Source organism: Balaenoptera ricei, chromosome 10 (genome assembly GCF_028023285.1).
Source record: "Balaenoptera ricei isolate mBalRic1 chromosome 10, mBalRic1.hap2, whole genome shotgun sequence".
NCBI lineage: Eukaryota > Metazoa > Chordata > Mammalia > Artiodactyla > Balaenopteridae > Balaenoptera > Balaenoptera ricei.
Genome location: NC_082648.1, coordinates 98,012,695 through 98,032,812, shown reverse-complemented (window position 1 = coordinate 98,032,812; position 20,118 = coordinate 98,012,695). Strand labels below are relative to the sequence as shown.

General features: G+C 49.1%; 1 protein-coding gene across 1 annotated transcript; it reads right to left on the bottom strand.

The window, feature by feature from the left end:
- Positions 1-292: 292 nt before the first annotated feature.
- Positions 293-18,145, bottom strand: GRAP2 (GRB2 related adaptor protein 2). The gene is given in 8 exon segments (XM_059934868.1): positions 293-472; positions 1,074-1,196; positions 2,425-2,500; positions 2,502-2,614; positions 4,459-4,627; positions 8,134-8,253; positions 11,255-11,346; positions 18,068-18,145. Coding segments are annotated over 8 exon segments (951 nt in total).
- Positions 18,146-20,118: the final 1,973 nt, after the last annotated feature.

Below are 20,118 nucleotides of genomic sequence, written 5' to 3'. Positions count from 1 at the left end.
GCCCCCACTGCCTTCTGCACACCCGCTGAGGGGAGCAGAAAAATAAGTATGAATATAATTCTCCATCTGAGTTCCTTTCATATCAACTAAGTAACCAACTAACTTGCCAATAAATTACTATTATAAATGTGTGGATACATAGGCATATATATGTGTGTGCATATGTATATATACACATATATATATACACACACACATATATATATATGTATGTGTAGTTCCAGATTTTCTTCCTTGTTCCGTCACTTGCAGGCAGCTTCAGACAAAAGCTTCCGAGCCCTCCAGAAGGGCCTCATCGGATCACGGGGGCCACGTAGTTGGCAGGGAAGAGGCCCAGCTTGTTGTGCAGGCGGCCGGTCCACCAGGATGGGTTGGAGCTGTCCAGGACCTCAATCACCTCTCCGCAGTGGAACCCCAGCTCATCATCTTCGAGAGCCTCAAAGTCGTACAGCGCCCGGGCCCACCGCACTCGCTGCTGGGGGAAAACACAGAGAGAGGTCCTGCTGAGCTGGGGCCGGCCGAGCTGGTTTCTGAGGCACGGGCACATGGAAGAGGATCTGCTGGCCCTGGCACCAAGACAAAGCTCGCCGTGAGCTGCCTGCCCTGAAGGCTGACGGGTGGCTCTCCAGAGACATTTCAAGCCCCATTGCAACTGAAAGCAGACCCAGATGCCCAGCTCTGAGCAACCGAGATGTAATTCTCCAAGGCCCCAAGAGGATCCTTGAGAACTACCCTCTCTACATCAATAGGTGGTCTTTTTATTTTCTTCAAGTGACAAACAGAACGCAGTGTGCCCAGACTAACAGCCCTCGATGCCAGCGCAACAGATCTCCCTCTGCTCGAATTGCAGTCAGGAAATATGAGGATCGGGCAAGGCCCGACAGCCAAACTGAGAACAGCAGGCTGGATGGTGCCAGCTGGGATCAGCTCTACGGGGAACTCTTGCCCCACCATCACTCGCTGGGTTCCCACCACCTCTGTGCGCAGTTTGACGTCTCTCGTGGAGGACCAACCGTTTCTCTACTTGACCCCTTGGCCTCCTCCACTGAGCCCAGAGAGGGAAGTTCACATACCCCGGCTGCTTGGAGTTGCACGGGGTCTGTGTGTCTCCGGTGCATGAGGGCGGCATTCATTTCGCTGCTGTTGCCTATGCCACAGTGCCCGTCGTTTATGTCCAGGCTGCCTCCACGGCGTTCCTAGAAACAGATGTGACAGAAGAGCCATCACCACATCGCCGGAAGCGTCCCTCACAGGCTCCCCCAGCACCTTGCTCTGATGCCATGGACACAGCCCGTGCTCCAAGGATACTTACTGCTGAGGACAACAAACCCTAGATAATGGAGAGAGGGAAAAGGATGAGAAGCAGACCTTAGACTGCGAAGATGATGCCAGATTTCATTCGTCCAACCAAGGAGTATTTATCTGGCACCTACCATGTGTCTAGTACCGTCTTGAGGATACGTAGCTGGAAAGAGAAGGCCCCTATCTTCATGGAACATCAGTTTCGAGGGGGAACCATACACTTTTAAGTGAGGAGTGAGCATAGAGAAGAGAGTGTAAGTTGGCCTGGGTGATCAGGGAGCAGATGATGCTTGAACTCCAGCTTCAAGAGGAGCAGAGCTGACGAAGAAAGGGCATTTCAGGCAGAGGGGACAGCATATAAGAAGCCTCAAAAGCATGAGAGAAAATGCAGTGAAAAATTCTGGTAACTAAAGGGAGTGCAGCGTTGCCAGAATGTATGTTCACGTGGCGCAGTAGCAGGGGATGGGGCTGGGGAGACAGATAGGGGCAGCTCACAAAGGACTTTTGTATGCCCTGCTGCGGAATTCAGGGATGATGTTATCTGGCTGTATTGTCACTCTGGGCAAGCCACGTAAAATCCCATCTGGAACAAGGCGGGGGATAAATAAATAAATAAGCAAGGCTCCATTTCTGGTGCTCATCTGTTTTACTTGTAGATCTTGACAGCCAGATGGGTTAAAGGGCATGAAAAGATTTGGAATTGTGCTGATAGGAAAATGAAACAATTGTTCACTGAGTCCTCAGGGTAAGAGAGAGAGAGAGTGTGTGTGTGTGTGTGTGTGTGTGTGTGTGTGTGTGTGTGTGTGTGTTTTCAAGCAGGGAGCCATTTAATTCACAGAGACTTCTTCGCCAAGAGCAGTTTCCATATTTCTGCCATCTGGGGGTCCAGGATCTTCTATATGGGCCCAGTGAGAGCTGATGGGGCCAGGCCTGGATTGGGACGTTCCTCCCCAGTCCTGGACCCAAAACAGGCCCCCAGCGTTTATTTGCTTTGGTTGTTTCTGGCACTGTGGGGAGTTTTCACACACTAAGTGGCAGTGGGGACAAGGTGACTGAAGCCTGGTGGGGAGAGCAGGTCCTCCTCCCCACCTCGCTGTGCCCCACTTCATTCTTCCCGGATACCTGATGAAAATGCTGCTGGTGCAGGTACCGCTGCTGTGGTGGCAGTGGTGCGGGGGCAAACTGCGAGGGGGGGGGGCGGGGGGTGATCTGACAGCTTCCGGTTCATCGAAGGCCGGACTTCTTCTCCCACAGTCCCACTCAGGGGTGGGCCTCCCTGGGACCTCCGGTCCAGGCTGTTGCCCCGCTGACCCTGGGAGAGAACAGAGATGATGCGGTTCCATCCTCCTCAAGCATCTCCTGGCCCTGCCCCACTCTTCTGGCAGCTGTTCCCAGACTTAGCTCGTGACAGCTCCAAGAAACAGCTGATGGGGTGAGGGCAGCTTAAGGAGAATCGATGGTTCAGACCATTACATTTTCAAAGTGGCAGCTGCATGCTCAGATTCTCCCAGTTTGGGGAGTTTGGATCTCTGGTTCACAGACTTCCCACGTGGTACCCAACTAGCCCCTTCCTAGTGGGCTTGTTTTTCTCTGTGTAATCAAGCTTAAATGTTCCATTTTACCGACACAGTGCCCCCTCCTTATCGCATGTTGCCACACTGCTGGACGTCCTATCCCCCAGATAAGCTCTGCTATTGACTTTGCATGATTTTGAACTGTCATTTATAGCCTGGTGATAGAGACCCAAACAGCAACGCTCTTGCAGCACCATGGAAACCAGGCCTGCTGCTGGGCACGTTGGGAAGAAACAAGATCTTTCTCCTGACTGCTACCACAACCTCGTGACTCAGAGACACTTTCTTGTTATTTTTATCTAACAAACAATTACACAGGGCCCTCGGCTTCATATATGCCAGGCACTGGTCTAAGCACTTTGCAAAATGAACTCATTAAATCCAGTTTAATGCAGTTTTATATTTCCTCTTTCACCTCAGCCTGCACATCCTAATAAATGAATACCTCTGTCCATTTCCTGGTTAAAAGAATTTACAAGGTGGGGGGGTTAACCTTTGTTTATCTTTCTGAACTTCTGTGTGCATTTGGGAACACTCTTTCCTCCTTTGACTGTAACTTCTCAGGCTTAAAATCAACCCATTACTTGCAAGGGATGGTTTTCTTTACTTTCCTGAAGCACATGTTGCTTTGAAAGTCTCAATGCCTTTTCAAATAACCTGTCGCTGGGATTTCAACTCTTCTAGTCAATGCTTGTTCCTGTAATACCCATCTCCTATAACCATGTTATTTCCTTTGAAACATATTGTATAGATTGTGTGTGTGTGAATTTACTTATGGAGGCTAGTTAACATTTCCTTAGTGCCGACTGTGGACCAGACCCTGTGGCAAGGGCTGTAATGATGTCTCATTTATCCTCACAACAGCCCAATGAGGGAAGCATTATAGTCTCTCCATTCTATGGAAGAGAAAAACCGATACTCAGAAAGTTTTCGTCTCTTGCAATGAAATCAGGTTTTAAAGAAAGCCAGGTCTGTCGGATGCATTTTCTTTAAAACAATACTTCATATCCCAAACTGTTTCAAGAGCAAGAATCCCACCTCCAGTTTTCTCCTCCAATGCCCCCTGCTTCTACCCTCCCCCACCCCCAAATTCGGTCACAAAGCTCTACCTGCTGCATTAGTCCTGGACTCTAGGCTCTAATATCCCCACGTATAGTGCCCCCCCATCTCCCCCCCCCCTTCATCCTTGGGCAACTCCTGAGCTAGGCTGAAAACTGTGACATAGTAACGTCTGTGAATAACAAAATAAGAGCATCCATAATAAGAGTCCACATATACTGAGTGCTTGTGGTGTGATTAGGAATGATGCAAGGAATGGGGATACATTGTCTTCTCTAACCTTCATGCCATCCTATGAGGTGGCTGTCGCTATTATCTCAATTTTAATGGATGAGGAAACTGAGGATTAGAGAACTTTCCAAAGTCACATAGCTGGGAAGTGTTAAGCTAGGATTTAAACTGAGATCTCTGCCTTTCAGAATACGCAGGGACCTGCCCATCAGATGCATGGTCTTGGTGGTTCGTGTTTGACCCGAGCTGCCCAGAATCTCTGGACTGGGGCCGACGGGGACCTGCAGCATACCTGTTCCTCCCGGGTCCTGTCCCTCAGAAAGATCTGCTTCTGTCTGGAGATGGAAGTCGTCCTGTAGTAGTCCACCAGCTTGTTGAGGGATGGAAACTTCTCTGTCCACAGGAAGTAACTACCCTTGTTGTCTTTCATGACTTTGAAGTGCTGAACGTCATCCTCATGCCTAGAGATCAAGGCAAATCCAAACTGTCTATTACATGGTGACCATGTCCTTGCCTCCAGGGCTGACTGCATCCAGGGATGCTGGAGTTCTGTTTGGGCAGGAAGCAGAGGTATGGGTGGCTGGCCCATCCCTGGGCAGGTGGGCTGGCCCAGGCAAACTCCATGGGGAGATTTGTGGGAGGGACGGCTCCGGACACAGGCTGAGCTAGAGGGGATTTTTTTTTTTTTTTTTTTAACATGAGGAGAAGGTAATCTTTCTTCTGACACTGGAACTGACCTTTTATAAGAAAAAAATGTTCCCAGTGCTTTAAAGACTACAAGGTCAAGGACTTTTTTTTTTACAATGTTTATTTGAAACATGGCAACACCTGAGAACCTACCAGGCTAAGGACTCTGCCAAGACTCGGAGGAGAGGAGTTTTTCAAGCCCTCTTTACCTGTCTGTTAACAGAAAATAGTTTGAACCAGCTCCTTTAAGCCCATAAACTACCCTGAGAAATCTGCCACGCTTTGCTCTCTACATAATGGGTATCTCTTGGTCTTGTTTTGCATAAATAAGGTTACAAAGTATTTTGAGCTTTTGGGAAAAAATGTGCTGAGCCTCAAAGAGGTGGAGGGGCCTTGTCAAGGTCACTGTGAGTGATTGGCAGAGCTGAGACAAGGACCCGGGGTCTCTGATTCCAGTCTAATGAGCTGGGCCTGTCACACCATGCACACGTGCTAACTTCTTTTGTTTTTTATTATTTTTTTTTTTCATGCTAACTTCTTTTAGATCAGCACCTTTGACGCCAGCTGGGCTCACAAGTGATGGAGCATGTTTGTACCGGGGATGGAGAAATTGGATTTTATTCATTAGAAAGAGGGGACCGGGCCTTTACTAATAGCTCCAGCCTTTTTCCATCACCAAGTCATTCTCGTTGGGATGTCAAGTTTTTTTTTTTTGTCAAATGGATACGCATTTATGTCTAAAAATAAACTGGCGTTAATGACACCAGTTGCCTGATGCAGAAGAAAGTTCACAAACTTAAAGCATGTTGAAGAGTAAAGATACCTCGTTCTTAGGGATGGATTTCGTGGTCCGTGTTCAGAGGGGACAGGAATTCTTTTTTTAAAAATTTACTTATTTAATTAATTAATTTATTTATTTTTGGCTGCGTTGGGTTTTTGTTGCTGAGTGCAGGCTTTCCTCTAGTTGCGTCGAGTGGGGGCTACTCTTCGTTGCGGTGCGCGGGCTTCTCATCGTGGTGGCTTCTCTTGTTGCGGAGCACGGGCTCTAGGCACGCGGGCTCCAGTAGTTGTGGCACATGGGCTCAGTAGTTGTGGCTCATGGGCTCTAGAGCGCAGGCTCAGTAGTTGTGGCGCACGGACTTAGTTGCTTCGTGGCATGTGGGATCTTCCCGGACCAGGGCTCGAACCTGTGTCCCCTGCATTGGCAGGCGGATTCTTAACCACTGTGCCACCAGGGAAGCCAGGAGACAGGAATTCTGATCTTCCTTCTCATCTTTTGTGTGGGTCTCTGCTCATAGCCAAGTGAACCCATGCAGTGACCTCTGCTTAACCACCTTGGGGGTCGTAGCCAACACTTTGGCAATCATTGCTTGCTCTTTGCCTTTTGGCTGTGGTCACTCACATATGCTTTCTTCAGTGCAACACCACATGGCTCAACTCACAGCCATCACTCCCCACATCGGGGTGAGGAGGAGGAAATATTCTTGTGATACAATTATTCATCCACCACCTCTTAGTCAAAGAACTCAGAATGAGAAACATTAACCCTTTCACTCCCATGTGCTGAGAGGATGGATGTCAGGGCTGTAGTGGGTCATCTGGGCGCTGGAGAGAGAGTGGCTGGACCACTGTCTCGGGTTCTGAGAGGGACAGAGAAAGGGTGTAATTCAGGGCTCCAGACTCTAAAGTCTAGTATTTCAGACCCCTAACAAATGCTAAGTGATAGAACTACAATTAGCTCTTAATTATCTGTGCCCATGACAGAAAGCAGACGTATAAATAAATAAAAATGATTCTGCTTTGGAATATATTATGCTACATTTCTGCAGAAGAGGTAATACTGATTACAGTAATAATCACCATCACGAGAAGCTGCATGGCCTCAACGGCAGGGGAAGACCATGGCAGATGTCAAGGCTGATCGTTTTTTGTAGAATTCAATTTAATCAAGGAACTAGAAACCCTAATTCCTCACTGAAAAAGCCAGACTCAGCAACATCATGCAAACCAAAGGCACCAAGAAATGCCTTTCAGTCGAACAATTTGCTTGGTCTTGCCTCGAATTGTGGCCCTTAAGAAATAGGTTTGACTTGCAAGATTTATTAATAGAGCAAAATCTCATTAATTAAGACCTAACAAGTTTAGAATTTGTGATACATCAATATTGGCCTGAGCTAAAATTTACCATCACCCAAGATGTGAAAAAGAACACTTAAGTTAAGGGAAATGAAGGGTTTAAGCCAGCCTGCAAGTGCAATGCTTAGGAGACCAAGCTATTCTTGAGCACGTTGGGGGCACAAATGCACACAAATGGTTGACCCATTATTTTTAAGTCCTTCCTACTTATTCCTTACAGGACACTTTCTTTCTAAATAGTAAAGTGGCCTCCGTTTATTACCCGAGATTGGATTTATGAACTTAAAGCTGCACGCCTTTCAGATTATATTGCAGAATCCAGACAGCACTTCCAGTCAGGTAACTTGACAGTGAGGTTTCACTGTACGGGTTGCCGCACCACCCCCTGTACTGCTATCACCATAATTCTTGCACTTTCACATGCGGTCACCAAGTCCGATGTGTGACTTGAGATCCCCAACACGCTGACCACATGCCGTGTGTTCAGACTTGGGGCTTCTGCGTGTGGGGCTGTGTCGTGTTAAACTGAATCACTTCCTCCCGGGGGTGCTGCACATTAACGAGCCTTTGCTGTCACGGGCCCCCCACCCCAGGACTCCTGGGCTCTGCTCTGTTCCTGTCAGTTTTGCTGCATTACGGGGCATAGAGGTAGCCTTTCGTTTTGTGCAGCCACTTACAACTACAGATGTGTCCTACGGCGGTGACTTGGGGTTTTGATTTTTCTCTACCCTTCTTCAGGCAAGCATCAGTAGTCAAAGAAAAGGTTAAGATCGCAACCCCAAGACGGATGTGGACAGTTGGGAATTCTCTTTTCCTTCTCCATTCCCACGCCTTCCACAGATACTCATCCAGCACCTACTGGGTACAGGGTGCTGTAAAAGGCACAGAGACGAAGTTGATAAAAATCCTCTCTTTCCAGAAGCACCTGGGCTGGAGGGGGAGGCAGATGAATGCACATGTAATTTGGGCCACAAACTAAGGAGTTGTGTACGTGTGTTACGGAAAGAAAATGCACAGCATCACAGTTGATAAGATGCCTGGGCCCCTTGTCCGCCATGCTTCTGAGGAATAGGTCATGTTCAAGAGGTCACCTTGCTGCTTTAGTGCTTTAGTAGGTCAGGGAGGAGTCAGGAACAGCCGGTACCTGACGGATATGGAGAAGTCCCCTGGGGAGCTCTGGCTGGCCCGGATGATGAAGCAACCAACCTCCTTGCCCATCAGCAAGCTCTCTGCCTGGTGTCGTGAGAGGCCTTCGTGAAACCATCTATCAGGTGAGATAAAAGCAGAGGATCTTGGTGAGACGCCAGAGTGATGGTAGGGGTGAGGGTAGGGAGGGAAGGAAGTAGGGGAGAGATGACCCAAAGGGAGAGAGGCTGGGGACTGCTCAGCAGAGAGCAGGCAGAGACCAAAGGGGGGCCAGGTGCTTTTGAAGCTCAACAAACGCTCCAGCAGTTTGCAGGCGAGGCAAGTGAGTGTTCCCCTTGAGGCACCGCCTGTCCCGTCCCCCCAGGAGAAGTCTCTCTCCTGCTTGGAAATCCTGAATCATGGAAATGTGCCACTGCACCAAATGGGACAGCGTGGGAGTGACTCACTGCGGGGAGCGGCCGCCTGCCGGCAGCTGTGAGAGGGATGTCTCCAGAGAAGAACTGCAGGGACAGGGACCCCTCGGGGCACTGGGGGCAACGGGCAGGGCCTTGGGTGCCGGCTCCGGGCTGAGGCCTTGGTGGCCGGGAAAGAGAGTCACAGCGCAGGGCCCCTGGGTGGCGTGGGGCGGGAGCGGCTGTGCTCCGTGCCTGGCAGAGGCTGCAGGGCACGCACACTTGGAAATAAGCGAGGCTGGCAGCAGCCAGAGAGAGGCGTCTACACAGCCAGCTCCTGGGCCCCCTCCAAAAACCAGGCTGGAAAATAATCTCTACCCTGGAAAAGAAGAAACCAAGGAGAAACTGCTCTTTCAGGCTGGCAGCCTTTGGAAGCATTGCTGCAGGGGGTACAGCGTATGTGAAGAAGGCCAAACACTTGCACAGGGGCAAGTCAAACAGTGGCTACAGCCACGGGGCAGGAGGCCAGAAACCTCTCTCAACCATAGCGAAGCGGAACAAGTGTTTGCAATCCCTCAGCGGCCAAAGGGGGGGGCGGTGTCCTTTTGCTGCAAGGTGGCTGCTCTAATTGCCACCCCTGGAAAGCCAGTATGTGTGTCCCTTTAAGATGAAGGTCCAACAGGCCACAGCTTTGGATTCCTTTGTGAGCAGTTCCCCGTGCTCTTTGGAATGTAGGAACTGAACAGACAGGGGTGGCGGAAGAATGTCCTTCCTCCAGACCCGGGACTGCAGGGGAAGGTTGGTCGGGCTCTGAGGGGCCGGAAACAGAGGGTTTCTGCCAGTCATCTGCCTGGAGATCCTGCCAGAGTATTTGCCATACAAACCTACAGTGCTGATGAGTGACCACCACAGGAAATGTAAAGGGGAGGGGAAGAGAATGGGACCCCTCTGCAGCAGCCGTCCTCAGAGGAGATATCTCGGAAGAGGCAGTAAACAGTGAGGGGACTGTTTAGAAAATACACGCTTGTCCTCCATCTGGAATCTGATAAGTGACTTCCCTCAAGACTTGCAAAAATGTCCACACACTGCCTATGAAACGAGTGCCAGGTTTTCCTATTACACATCATTCCAAAAGCTATTCATTCATCGCTAGCAGCTTTTATTAAACACCTACTGTGTGCTGGGCCTCCTTCTGGGGATATAGCAGGTACAGTGGTGAGCAGCACAGACAAGGACCCTCGTGGAACTTCTTATATTCTAGTGCGGCAGGGAGAGACGCACCATAAACAACAAAGTAATTAGAATATTAAGTGTGTCAGCTGATGTAAGTGCTGGGGAGGAAATGAAGACAGAGGAGAGATGGGGAGGGGGAGTCATTTAAAATATGGTGATGGGGAGGGTCTCACTGGGAGGGCGACATTCTAACTGTAAAGGAGATGGGGGAGGCGAGGAGAAACCGGCAAAGGAGCCGGGGAAGGAGCAGCTAGGGAGGCGGGAAGAGAACCAGGAAGAAGGATGTTCTGGAAGCCAAAGGAAGAAAGTGTTTCCACGGGAGGGAGAGATTCCCCACATCGAATCGTGCTAACGTGATGGCCAACGATCGGCCACTGGGACCAGCAGTTCACGGTGACCTTGAAGTCGTGTGGGTTCTGGGGAGAATGGCAGGAGAGGACTTTAGGATGGCAAATATAACGATTCTTTTGAAGAAGTGGAGTCGTAGCTGGAAGGGGGTTTGGAATCAAGGGTTTTGTTGTTTGGTTTCGCTTTTTGGTTTTTGGTAAGATGGGAGAAACTGCGGCATCTTTGTTTGCTGCTGGGAATGATCCAGCAGAGAGGGAGGCAAGTTGATGCGCGAGAGAGGGGAGAACTTCTGCTCGAAGCGCAGACGGTTCTTTCCAAACAACTGCAGGAAAGGCAGTGTCTGCGCAGTTGCAGGATGTGGGTGGATGCAACGAGTCAGGTCGGGTGGGGTCGAGGGGCTTTTCTGGGGGCCTCCGCTGTCCTGGAAGCCAGGCCATCCGCCGAGAGCGCGGTGGAAGAGGGGCTGCAGGTGTGCCGTGCTCACCTAGAAGATGACAGGGCAGCCTCAGGGGCCCCCTGGCTGAGGTCAGTGGTCATTCTATTGGTTCAGTGGTCAGTGCTGGTTCCTCACCAGAGTCACCAATACCTAACAAACCTTTGCTCTTCGGCTAGACCCTGACCCTCACACCACGTTAGATTTCTATCTCACCCCTGTGGTCAATTCTTGAGACGCGCGAGACCCAATCTCAATTTTTCGTTTCCTCTTTATGGAGAGAATTTCCCTGACCTCTCTCACTGGTGCGAACGTGGTTTCAGGAAGGCCGAGAGCTTCGCCCTCCTGGTTGGGATGGAGGGTGGGTTGGGAGATAAAAGAGAAGAGCCCTGAAGGAGCAGCTGTTGAGGTGGAGCGGCCGAGAGCGCCCCCCGCACCCCCCCCGGAATTCTTGGAAACCCCATGGTTACAATTATACATGATGTTAGTTTATAAACTTAAAATAGGTGATTCTTGCCCATGGTATAACATTCAAACGAGAGTGCTGTGCGATGCAAATCTCCCTCCCAGCCCTGGCCTTCAGCGACGTGGTTCCTTCTCCAGAAGCAACCATTTTTGACAGCGTCTGGGCTGCGCCGGGATAATTTTAGTGGCTGCTGCAGTAAAGGGTAGTGTGTGGGGCAGGCCCATCTCAGCAGGCTGGAAATACTTACTCAGGAAACTTGATGTCTATAAAATTCTTGGGCACGTATCCTTCTTGGCTCCTAAGCTCCGCCTTGAACCACTCCTCTTGGTTACTTAAGATCTACAGGGAGGAGAAGGAAGGACAAAGACACTGTGGGGAGGACGCCAAGAAGCGGGAGAAAGGGGTTGCAGGGCAAAGAAAGCGCTTTGGGATTTAGAGGAAAATAAGCCGAAGAAGCCACACAGCCGCTCGAGTGGGGAGCGGCTGGCTTGTCTTTGGAGTTTGGCTTCCCTTGACCCCAAGCTATTTCTGTCCACGTGGGCCACCCACTCATATGACCCCACCCTGGCGTGACCTCCCAGACTCAGGGCTCAGGGGCTTCCCTGAACCCCTTTTCTCCTTCTGTTTGGGAGATTCGTGTCCCAGATCTTAGCACTTTAAGCTCCTTATCTAGGCAGGTAGTTAGTTTCTCCTTCTCTGCCAGGTAACAAGGAACCTTTTATAATTTTAATTTGCTCTTCCTTTTTTACACCAGCAGATTAAAACGTAAACATCAAGTGGGAGTAGCTTTGAAAACAGTAACTCTTGGTGTTCACACTCCATGTTTTCCCAAACAGTTTGGACATAACTCAAGATACCTGGAATGCCTTTGCTCAACTTGCTTTTAGACCCAGATCATAGGCAAAACCAGAAGTTCTGTCTCATTACTGTAGGGTCTTACCTCGACCACGACCTCAAATGTCATCACCTGCCCTGATTACTCATATGATCCTCCAGACATGGCTCTATGTGGCTTCTGGTTATTTCAGAAAATCTTTTACCATCAAAAGACAAATATTTGCCCCCTCCCCCCCCACCCCCCACTGAGAATGTTTCTAAAATATGTAGCGCAGACTCAACAATAATTCAAAATGAAGATGGCAGAACAAAAAGATGGGAAGAAACTTGGCGACGTCATGGAGCCGCTGAATTAGCCACCCAGGAGCCCTCCTACTTCTGGACTTCGCAGGAGAAATTATAAATCTTCTGTTGTCGTTTAAGCCAATTTTAGTTTCTGTTTCTTGTAGCTGAAAATGTCATGCAATGATAAAGAGGAAAGCAGAAGATGGCTAGGAAAGGTTGCCCGGAGGAGAGGCCATCTGGGTTGCCCAGGCAATGAAAGGAGCTACCCAGGCGAAGTCTGATGGCAAAAGAACTACTTCCGGGGAGTGAGGAAGGAAGGTGCGTTCTGGGGACAAAACACCTCAGTCAGGGGGCAGTTTAGATTGTGACTCCAGGAGTAGAGAGAGGGGAAACCAGGGGCACAGGGCCTTGTAGCCCACGTTGAAAAGTCTGGATTTTTATCTTGAAACGTATGGGGAGCCATGAAAGGATTTTCAGCAGGGAAACAGCACAGTGAGGATCAGAGTTAAGAATGACATGCTGTATCAGAGCGTGAAGATGGATTGGTAGGTAAAGTCAGAGGAGAAAGTGTAGGAAGACGCGCGTAGCCATCTAGGCAAGAGACGAAGGGGATCTGGCCTGAGAACAGGTGAGGACAGATTTCAGAGGAATCAGGAAGCACAAATGGGCAGGACTTCCTGACTGTTCGCAGAGCTTAGGGAGAAGGGGGATTCTGGGATGGCTCCGGATTTCTGGCTTGGGAGACTGAGTGGGTGGCGATGCCTTTACTAAAATAGAAAATACAGGAGGAGGAGCAGGTCTGAGGGAAAACTCACAGACTTCAGATCGCCTTTAGGGGAATCAAGTTGCCCCGGGACGCTCTGAGAAGGAAGGCTTAGCGAGCGTTGGAAATGTGTGTCGGGCTCAGCGGAGAAGTGGGGGCTGGAGCTAGATTTCGGAGTCGAGTCATCCAAAAGTGGGTGGACTTGAAGCCTCTGGTTTCTCCCTCCCAGAGATGGGAAGAGAGCTGAAGAGAGCTAAGTAATTGAGAAGCAGGGTTGACCTATTTCTAATATCACTCCTGAGTTTTGGATGAGAAGGCCTGGGGTCTAGCTTGGTCCTGTCACTAGCTGTCTGACCTCAGGCGAGTCAATTACCATCTGCAAAATGGGGGCAATAAAAACTGGCCGGCACCTCACGGAGCTGATGCAAGGATCAAATGTGCCCTGGTACCTGGATGTCCTTCAGAGAGCCTGTGTTTTTAAATATAATTCTGTAAAATGTGGTATTCTTATGAGGGAGAACTCCAGCTCTGAAGGACACGGACCGGTTTACAAGTTCTTTAAAGTGTTATATTTGTATGTTTTGAATGTAATCATGTGTTCTGAAGAAATAAAAGTGTGTCCCATGTTTGAGTTCTAGAATTGCTGAGAAAAGAAAACTCTATAGTTTCTGACATCAAATATGACTGTCGGCATCACTAAGGGCGTGTGGGTACATGTGTGGTGAGGGGCCTATGGGGAAGGTGGGAAATCTAGGTCAAAGGAAGAACCAGGGAGCTCGGCAGCAGGGCCTGCCTGCACATAAGGAACACAGGGGCATTTCACTCTGCGCCATCTCCCCCAAGTTTAAAGACTTTGGAATTCCTTTCTCCCGTCGCATGGGAAGGCGATGTGTGGCTCGGGTAGCAGCTGTCAAATACCGGGGTGAGCAGGGATGAGGTAAAAGAGGCCATTTGGAAATCGATCCTGCATGGTAAAAACCACACTTCGCACTTAGCTCTCTGACCCCAAATTTTGTAATTTTAGTAATCGTGGCTCATACCCATCTACCCCCTCTAGCAACCAAAGATTGTCCCACAATGCCAGCCATTTTCCCTACCACCTGGTGCTCGGTCAGCCTGAGATTGTGTTCCCAGAGAGGCGCATTTATAGGCTTTCTGTGGTGTATAGAAGGCAAGGTTTTAAAAAGATCTCATTTTCTGCAAAGAAGAGTCTTTGGGGGGAGGTGGTTTCCTCCTGCCGTTGTTGGCTCAGGGCCCATACTTCCTCTTCCTCTCATCTCTCCATCTCCTCCGTCCCCCTATCTCTTTGCCCCATCGTGCAAAGCTGGGCAAGTTCAGCCTAAACGCATGAGGTTTTACCCTTAGCTTTGCTGTGACTTAATTCTTACAACGTTGCCTACCGGAATCATTTTCTGGGTTACATGGCCTGAGAATAAGTTAGACGTGGGAAGAAGACAAAATGTACGGTTGGGTGAATTTTAAAATTGGATGAAATTTTAGCTGTTAGAGGCATAGCAGAAATGTGAAGTGCTGAAGAAGTTAATTACGTAGGTCTAACTCTGGGGGCTTTTCGGTTGCTGTTTTAGTAGGAAGAAACGGGGTCGTGTTAGACGTATTACAGAAGCAGATAGAGATGGCCTGGGTCGAGAGACATTTTGTAATAATGACCGGCAGATTCGAGTGGGAAGTGTAAGTTGCGAGCTGTGTGCAGCTGCGGGTCCAGAGGGGCTGATACGTACACGAAACACCCAACCCCTGACTTTTGGAATGTGTCTCTCACAGGAGAAACGGGATCGAGTCATTTGGCCAGAGTTCTGTGTCCAGCGTCTTGTTCACCATTCTGGGATCAGCATCTAGTGAGCGCCTGCTGGCTGTTTGTACTTAGGTGCCGGGGATACAGAGATGAACAAGCTGGGGCCTGCGCCCCGGGGAACTCAAAAGTCTGCGGGGGGCAGTTGATGGTGAGCGAGACATTTTGTGTACCTTCTAATGAAAATGTCTGTTTAGTCTTTTAGCACTAAAGGCCAAACACGAAAGAACATTCCATGAGTGAATTGCCGGGGCAGTTAAGAGCTAGCCTTGAAAACAATTTCCCAAAAAAAAAAAAAAAAAAGAAAAGAAAAGAAAACAATTTCCAGGACCCTGGGGCTTGTTACCCATCTCTGGAGGAGAGGGTTGTACGTGGAGACCTACAGGCAGGCCCACTGACCACCATGATACAGACCGGCCCACTGACCACCATGATACAGACCTTCTGTGAGGCTCAGCCAACAAGCCCCCTCCCCTTTCCTCTTTACCCCTGTGGCCGCAATGGATAGAATTTGAAAAGAAGGAGGGGTCTGGCTTTCTGATGGAATTCTAAATGAGTGTGCAAAAACGCAGTTAACAATTCAAGAAATATGTACTGAGCCCCTATCTGGGGCCGTGACTTGCGTTAGATGCTGGGAATATACAAAGATGAACCCGGCAAAGCTCTGCTCTCACACCAGCGGAGGGATCACCCATTCGTTCATTCATCGAATGTTCATCACCTTTCTGTTGTTCTGGACACTGAGGCAGGCCCGGCCCCAGCCCGCGCAAAGCTCTGGGGAGTGGAACAGCCACGATGTGCGTGGACAGTCAGGATGGCACGGGGTAAGGGCAGCAGTAGAGGTGGGTGCTCAGGGCGCAGAGAGCTGAAGCTCGGCCTGCTTGTAAATAACTGTCCTGTGAGGCCAGGGTGTGAGTGCCTTGAACAGTGTGTGTGAAATGCTGTGGGGGAGCTGAAGAGGGAGTACTTATTCTACCAGGGTGGTCAGGAGCGGGGAGGATTAGTGAGGGTTCCCCGGTAGAGGTGGTCAAATATGTGTGTGTGAGAGAAGGGCATTCAGAATACGGGGAGAGCCTGAAAAAGGAGAGTTTGTATATTGCAGCGTGACCTGGGGCATTTCATACGCAAAGATGTGTGTGTGTGTGTCGCATGTGTGTATGTATGTATGTATATGTGTATGTATGTGTACATGTTCTTGCACGCGAGCATGATGAGATTGGGCAGTAGGCTGGGGCCAGATGGCTTAGATTTCCATCACCTGGTCATGGGGAACCACTGAACGCTTCTGAGTAAGGAAGTAATATGATCTGATTTATCTTCTGGAAAGATCCTTCTGGGACTGGTACGTAGAATGAAGGAGGAAGAGACGGGAGGCAATGAGGCCAGTCAAGGGAACATAGCAATAGTCTGAACAGTCAGAGGCAGCAGGAATTGAGTGATATTGACAATACGGTGATCATTTATTGAGCATCCGATTTAGGCTGGGACCATTACCCCTAATCCTTTCTATACCTCTGCAAGATAGGCATGGCCTCCACTTATAGATGAAGACACTGAAGCTCAGAGGGGGCATGTGACCCACCCAAGGCCACACAGCTAATGGACTGGGACTCAAACTCAGATTTATCTGGCTCCAAAGTCCATGCTCCTTTTTATTGCACCAGACTCTTCTCCAGTGAAGAAGGGATTGCTTGGGAGATATGATAAAAGAAAAATATTCAGAGCAGAGTACAGTGTTTAGGTGTGGGACAGAGCTTCATTCAGATACAGGAGAGGGGCAGTTAGCAGTGTCTAATCCTACAGGCGTTTAGTAGGGTCCTTACATTCCACATTGAGGAGATCACCAGTGGACTTTAAGGGAGTGTTGGGGGTAAAAGACAGATTCCAGAGGGTTCCAGTGGCGTGAACAGGAAGTGAGGGAGTGGAGGCACCCAGCATAGAGAACTCTTCCCAGTGCTGGCAGTGAGGAGAGGAAAGAAATTAGGAGCTGAACAGAGAAGCAGAGTTGAGGAAAGTTTTTTTTTTTTTTTTTCCTTTTTCCTTTTCTGGGAAATAGGGAAAATTTAAGCCAGGTAGTAGGTTCTGTTTGAAATGGGAGATGAGGGACAGGACTTGCCCCCAACCCCCCAGGGAGGTTCTCTTTTGGGTGAAAACACTGGAGAATGGTAGATAATCACATGGTCACAATACCCCACAAAGAAGGGAGGGACTGCTCACCTTGTCGCAGACCCCTCTGTGACCTTGGTAAGACCCCAAGGAAGTGAAGGTCACTTTTTCCTGGGTCAGCGGCCCAAGCAATATTTTGACCTTGAGAAGTTCCAGCATTGAAGGCATACTCTTGGCAGCCACATTACCGGATCTTGCCAGATGAGAGCAGTCAGAGGGATAAACATTGGGGGGTTAAAATTCCAGACCACGTCATTCCACCTGGGTTGTGCTCCACAGACGCTTTCCGAGTCACCCTCTCACGTATGATAGGGTTCTTTCCATAGCAAGCATTTATCTTCGTGGAGAGACAATGGTGGTCTCAGTGCCACTGGGCAGTCTCAGGAGGCCCATATGGGTTGCTGAGGACAGGGGATCAGGGTATCTGAGGTGCTCTGAGGCCAGGAAGGGGGGCATAGGTGCCAGAGGCTCCCCAGTGGCCTCTTGAAGGCCTCCTATGCTATTTTGCACAAAACAGGGGCTAAGATGCAGAGTGCGTAAGCATGGTGCATGAAATGTGGGAGAAGTCCAAGGCCTCTTCAGCTCAGCAAGTGGCCACTACAACTCAAGTGCGGGCAGAAAAGTTGTAAGGAGCCCCTGAGCGGTCGGGTGTGCGTGGCCTTTGTTGACTCGCCTCTCCTCCAGCTGACTTTCCAGGTGTCCCCATCCACACCTTCCTTCTGTAAGTTCCAGCCGTGCTGAAACTCGCAATGCTGACCTAATTCTGCCTGGGTTTGCCCATCTCTGAGCTTTAGCCAAAAGCCCGACTCACCTGCATTGTGTTCCCTGACAACTGATGTTGCCACCCATTCCTACAACTCCATCTTTCAAGGTGGGATCACTTGTCCCCTCACCTGTGCTCCTGAGCCCTCAGATAAGGACATCTATGACAGCCCTTTGGATGGATTTGTTTCCCTCTCCAGACCACGAGCATCTCAGGACAAGGATGGTGGCTTATGCCAATCGGATTTCCATCACCCGGCCTGGTAGCTGGTGCACAGGTGCTCAGAAGGAACCCTTTTGAATGAGGCAAACTTCACATTTTGCAAGGAACTGTGTGTATTTCTTGAGAAACAAAGGATGGATTGTTAGATTAACTCAGTGGCTAAACCAGAGTAACCTAAACTCTCCCCGGCTCTCCTGGGTCCCGCATCACCTACCTTCAGAACATCTCCAGCGTGAAAGCTCAGTTCATCCTCTCCTGAGGCCATGAAATCAAACTTGGCAATGGCTTCCATGTTGTAACGTGAAGCTGGAAGGGAAATAATGTGGTCATTGTGTCTTTCTGCCAGGAGGAGGGCAGTCTTAGCAGTTGGTGGAGAGGGTCCAAGGTCTCCAGGCCAGAGAGGGAGGCGTAGGCACACAGTGAGGGCTTTTGTTTTCAGAAAGAGCTGCACGAGCTGCTAGGATCCACTTCTCGGCATCTTTCTCTGAATCCCCAGATGCCAGGAGCAGGAAATGAAGGCCAGCAACCGCCTTTCCCCTTCTCCTTTCATCCCCATTTGGTGTCCTGGCCTGTAAGCGTTTCTGGGGCACCCCTGTTTCCGGTTGATAAGGACGGAAGACTTGCTATCATCTCTAACTTGAGGCCTGGGGGGCTGGAAAGACTGTTCTGTAAACACTGTCCCGAGGCCGTCCCTCAACAGCTATATTTAGCCAGGCGGTGTTAATTAGACAGATGCCATTTTCTCTTTTACATCTGAATCATTTAAGAGAATTAGACAGCATTGGTCAGTGGGGAACTTAGCGGCCTTCTACATGGTTTCAGAGTGGAAAGCATTCTGGTTTTAGAATTGGGAGACTCAATGAGTCAGATTCCTTATTTTATTATTATTGTGTAAGCCAAGTACATTTTGGAAACTTGCATTTTAATACCTCTGAATTGAGTTAAAATATTGGCTCCTCCTAGTAATACATGAGACCTGTGTAAAGATAAATAAGTCAGCCCACAAATGAAATACGGTTGGGTTTTTTTAGGAGGCAGTGGGGTTGTAATAGAAAGAGAGCAGAGTCCTGGTTGTGTCGGTGAACAGCTGTGTGATCTGTGCAAATACTAAACCTCTTGGAGCCTCAGTTTCCTCGTTCGTAAAATGGGAATCATAATGTTCAACGAATAAGGATGTAAGATGAAATTAAAGAATAGATGCAAAATGTTATACAAGATAAAGTTGAGTAGCATAGCATTTATGTTTTAGAATAACTTTATGGAATGAATTTAGCCTCAGCAAAGGCAGCCTAGCCAAAAGCCGCAAAAATTTTCTTCTGGTTTCTCCCACCTCCTCTAAACTTTTCTCATTGAAATTTGAGGCTTGGGCTTCCCTGGTGGCGCAGTGGTTGAGAATCTGCCTGCCAATGCAGGGGACACGGGTTCGAGCCCTGGTCGGGGAAGATCCCACATGCTGCGGAGCAACTAGGTCCGTGAGCCACAACTACTGAGCCTGCGCGTCTGGAGCCTGTGCCCCGCAACAAGAGAGGCCGCGACAGTGAGAGGCCCGTGCACCGCGATGAAGAGTGGCCCCCGCTCACCGCAACTAGAGAAAGCCCTCGCACAGAAACGAAGACCCGACACAGCCAAAAATAAATTAAAAAAAAAAAAAAAGAATGCATTGCTTTAAAAAAAAAAAAAAAGAAAGAAATTTGAGGCTTATTCTCCATGACGCTCAAGTTCTTTGGTTCTCTGCTAACTGTCAAGGACACCGTCTTGAGAGCTATTGCTTGGCATTTATGTTTTGCAAAATTTGCTTAAGTCTGAAACCCTGTAGGTTAGAAACCCTCAAACCTAACTGACTTTCAGCAACCAGGAAACTGGGACCACAATTATCCTCTCAGTGGGAATTTCTGCCCAAGTGACAAGATTTAGGTAAATAAGGAAGGTGGCTGCCCGTGGGAGGGGGTGGCACCCGGAGATCAGGGGCTTAAAGCAGACTGCAACCCTGGTGATAGCAAGGGGCGCCTTCCTCTGATTCTCCACATTTGCTTGATCTTCCAAAGGCAATTTATAGAGATGAGTATTACCAATCCCAAAGATAGATATTAAGCAAAAAATATTTCAGGATCCAAAGGAAAATGTCATAGCTCACCGTCTGAGCTTTATCACCAGCCAAAACTTATTTCCAAACCCAAAATATATATACTTTTTGTGCACTTTCTTCAAGATCTGTCTGTCTAAGGCAAATTAAAATTTTTGTGACCTAGGATGACCCACTCAACA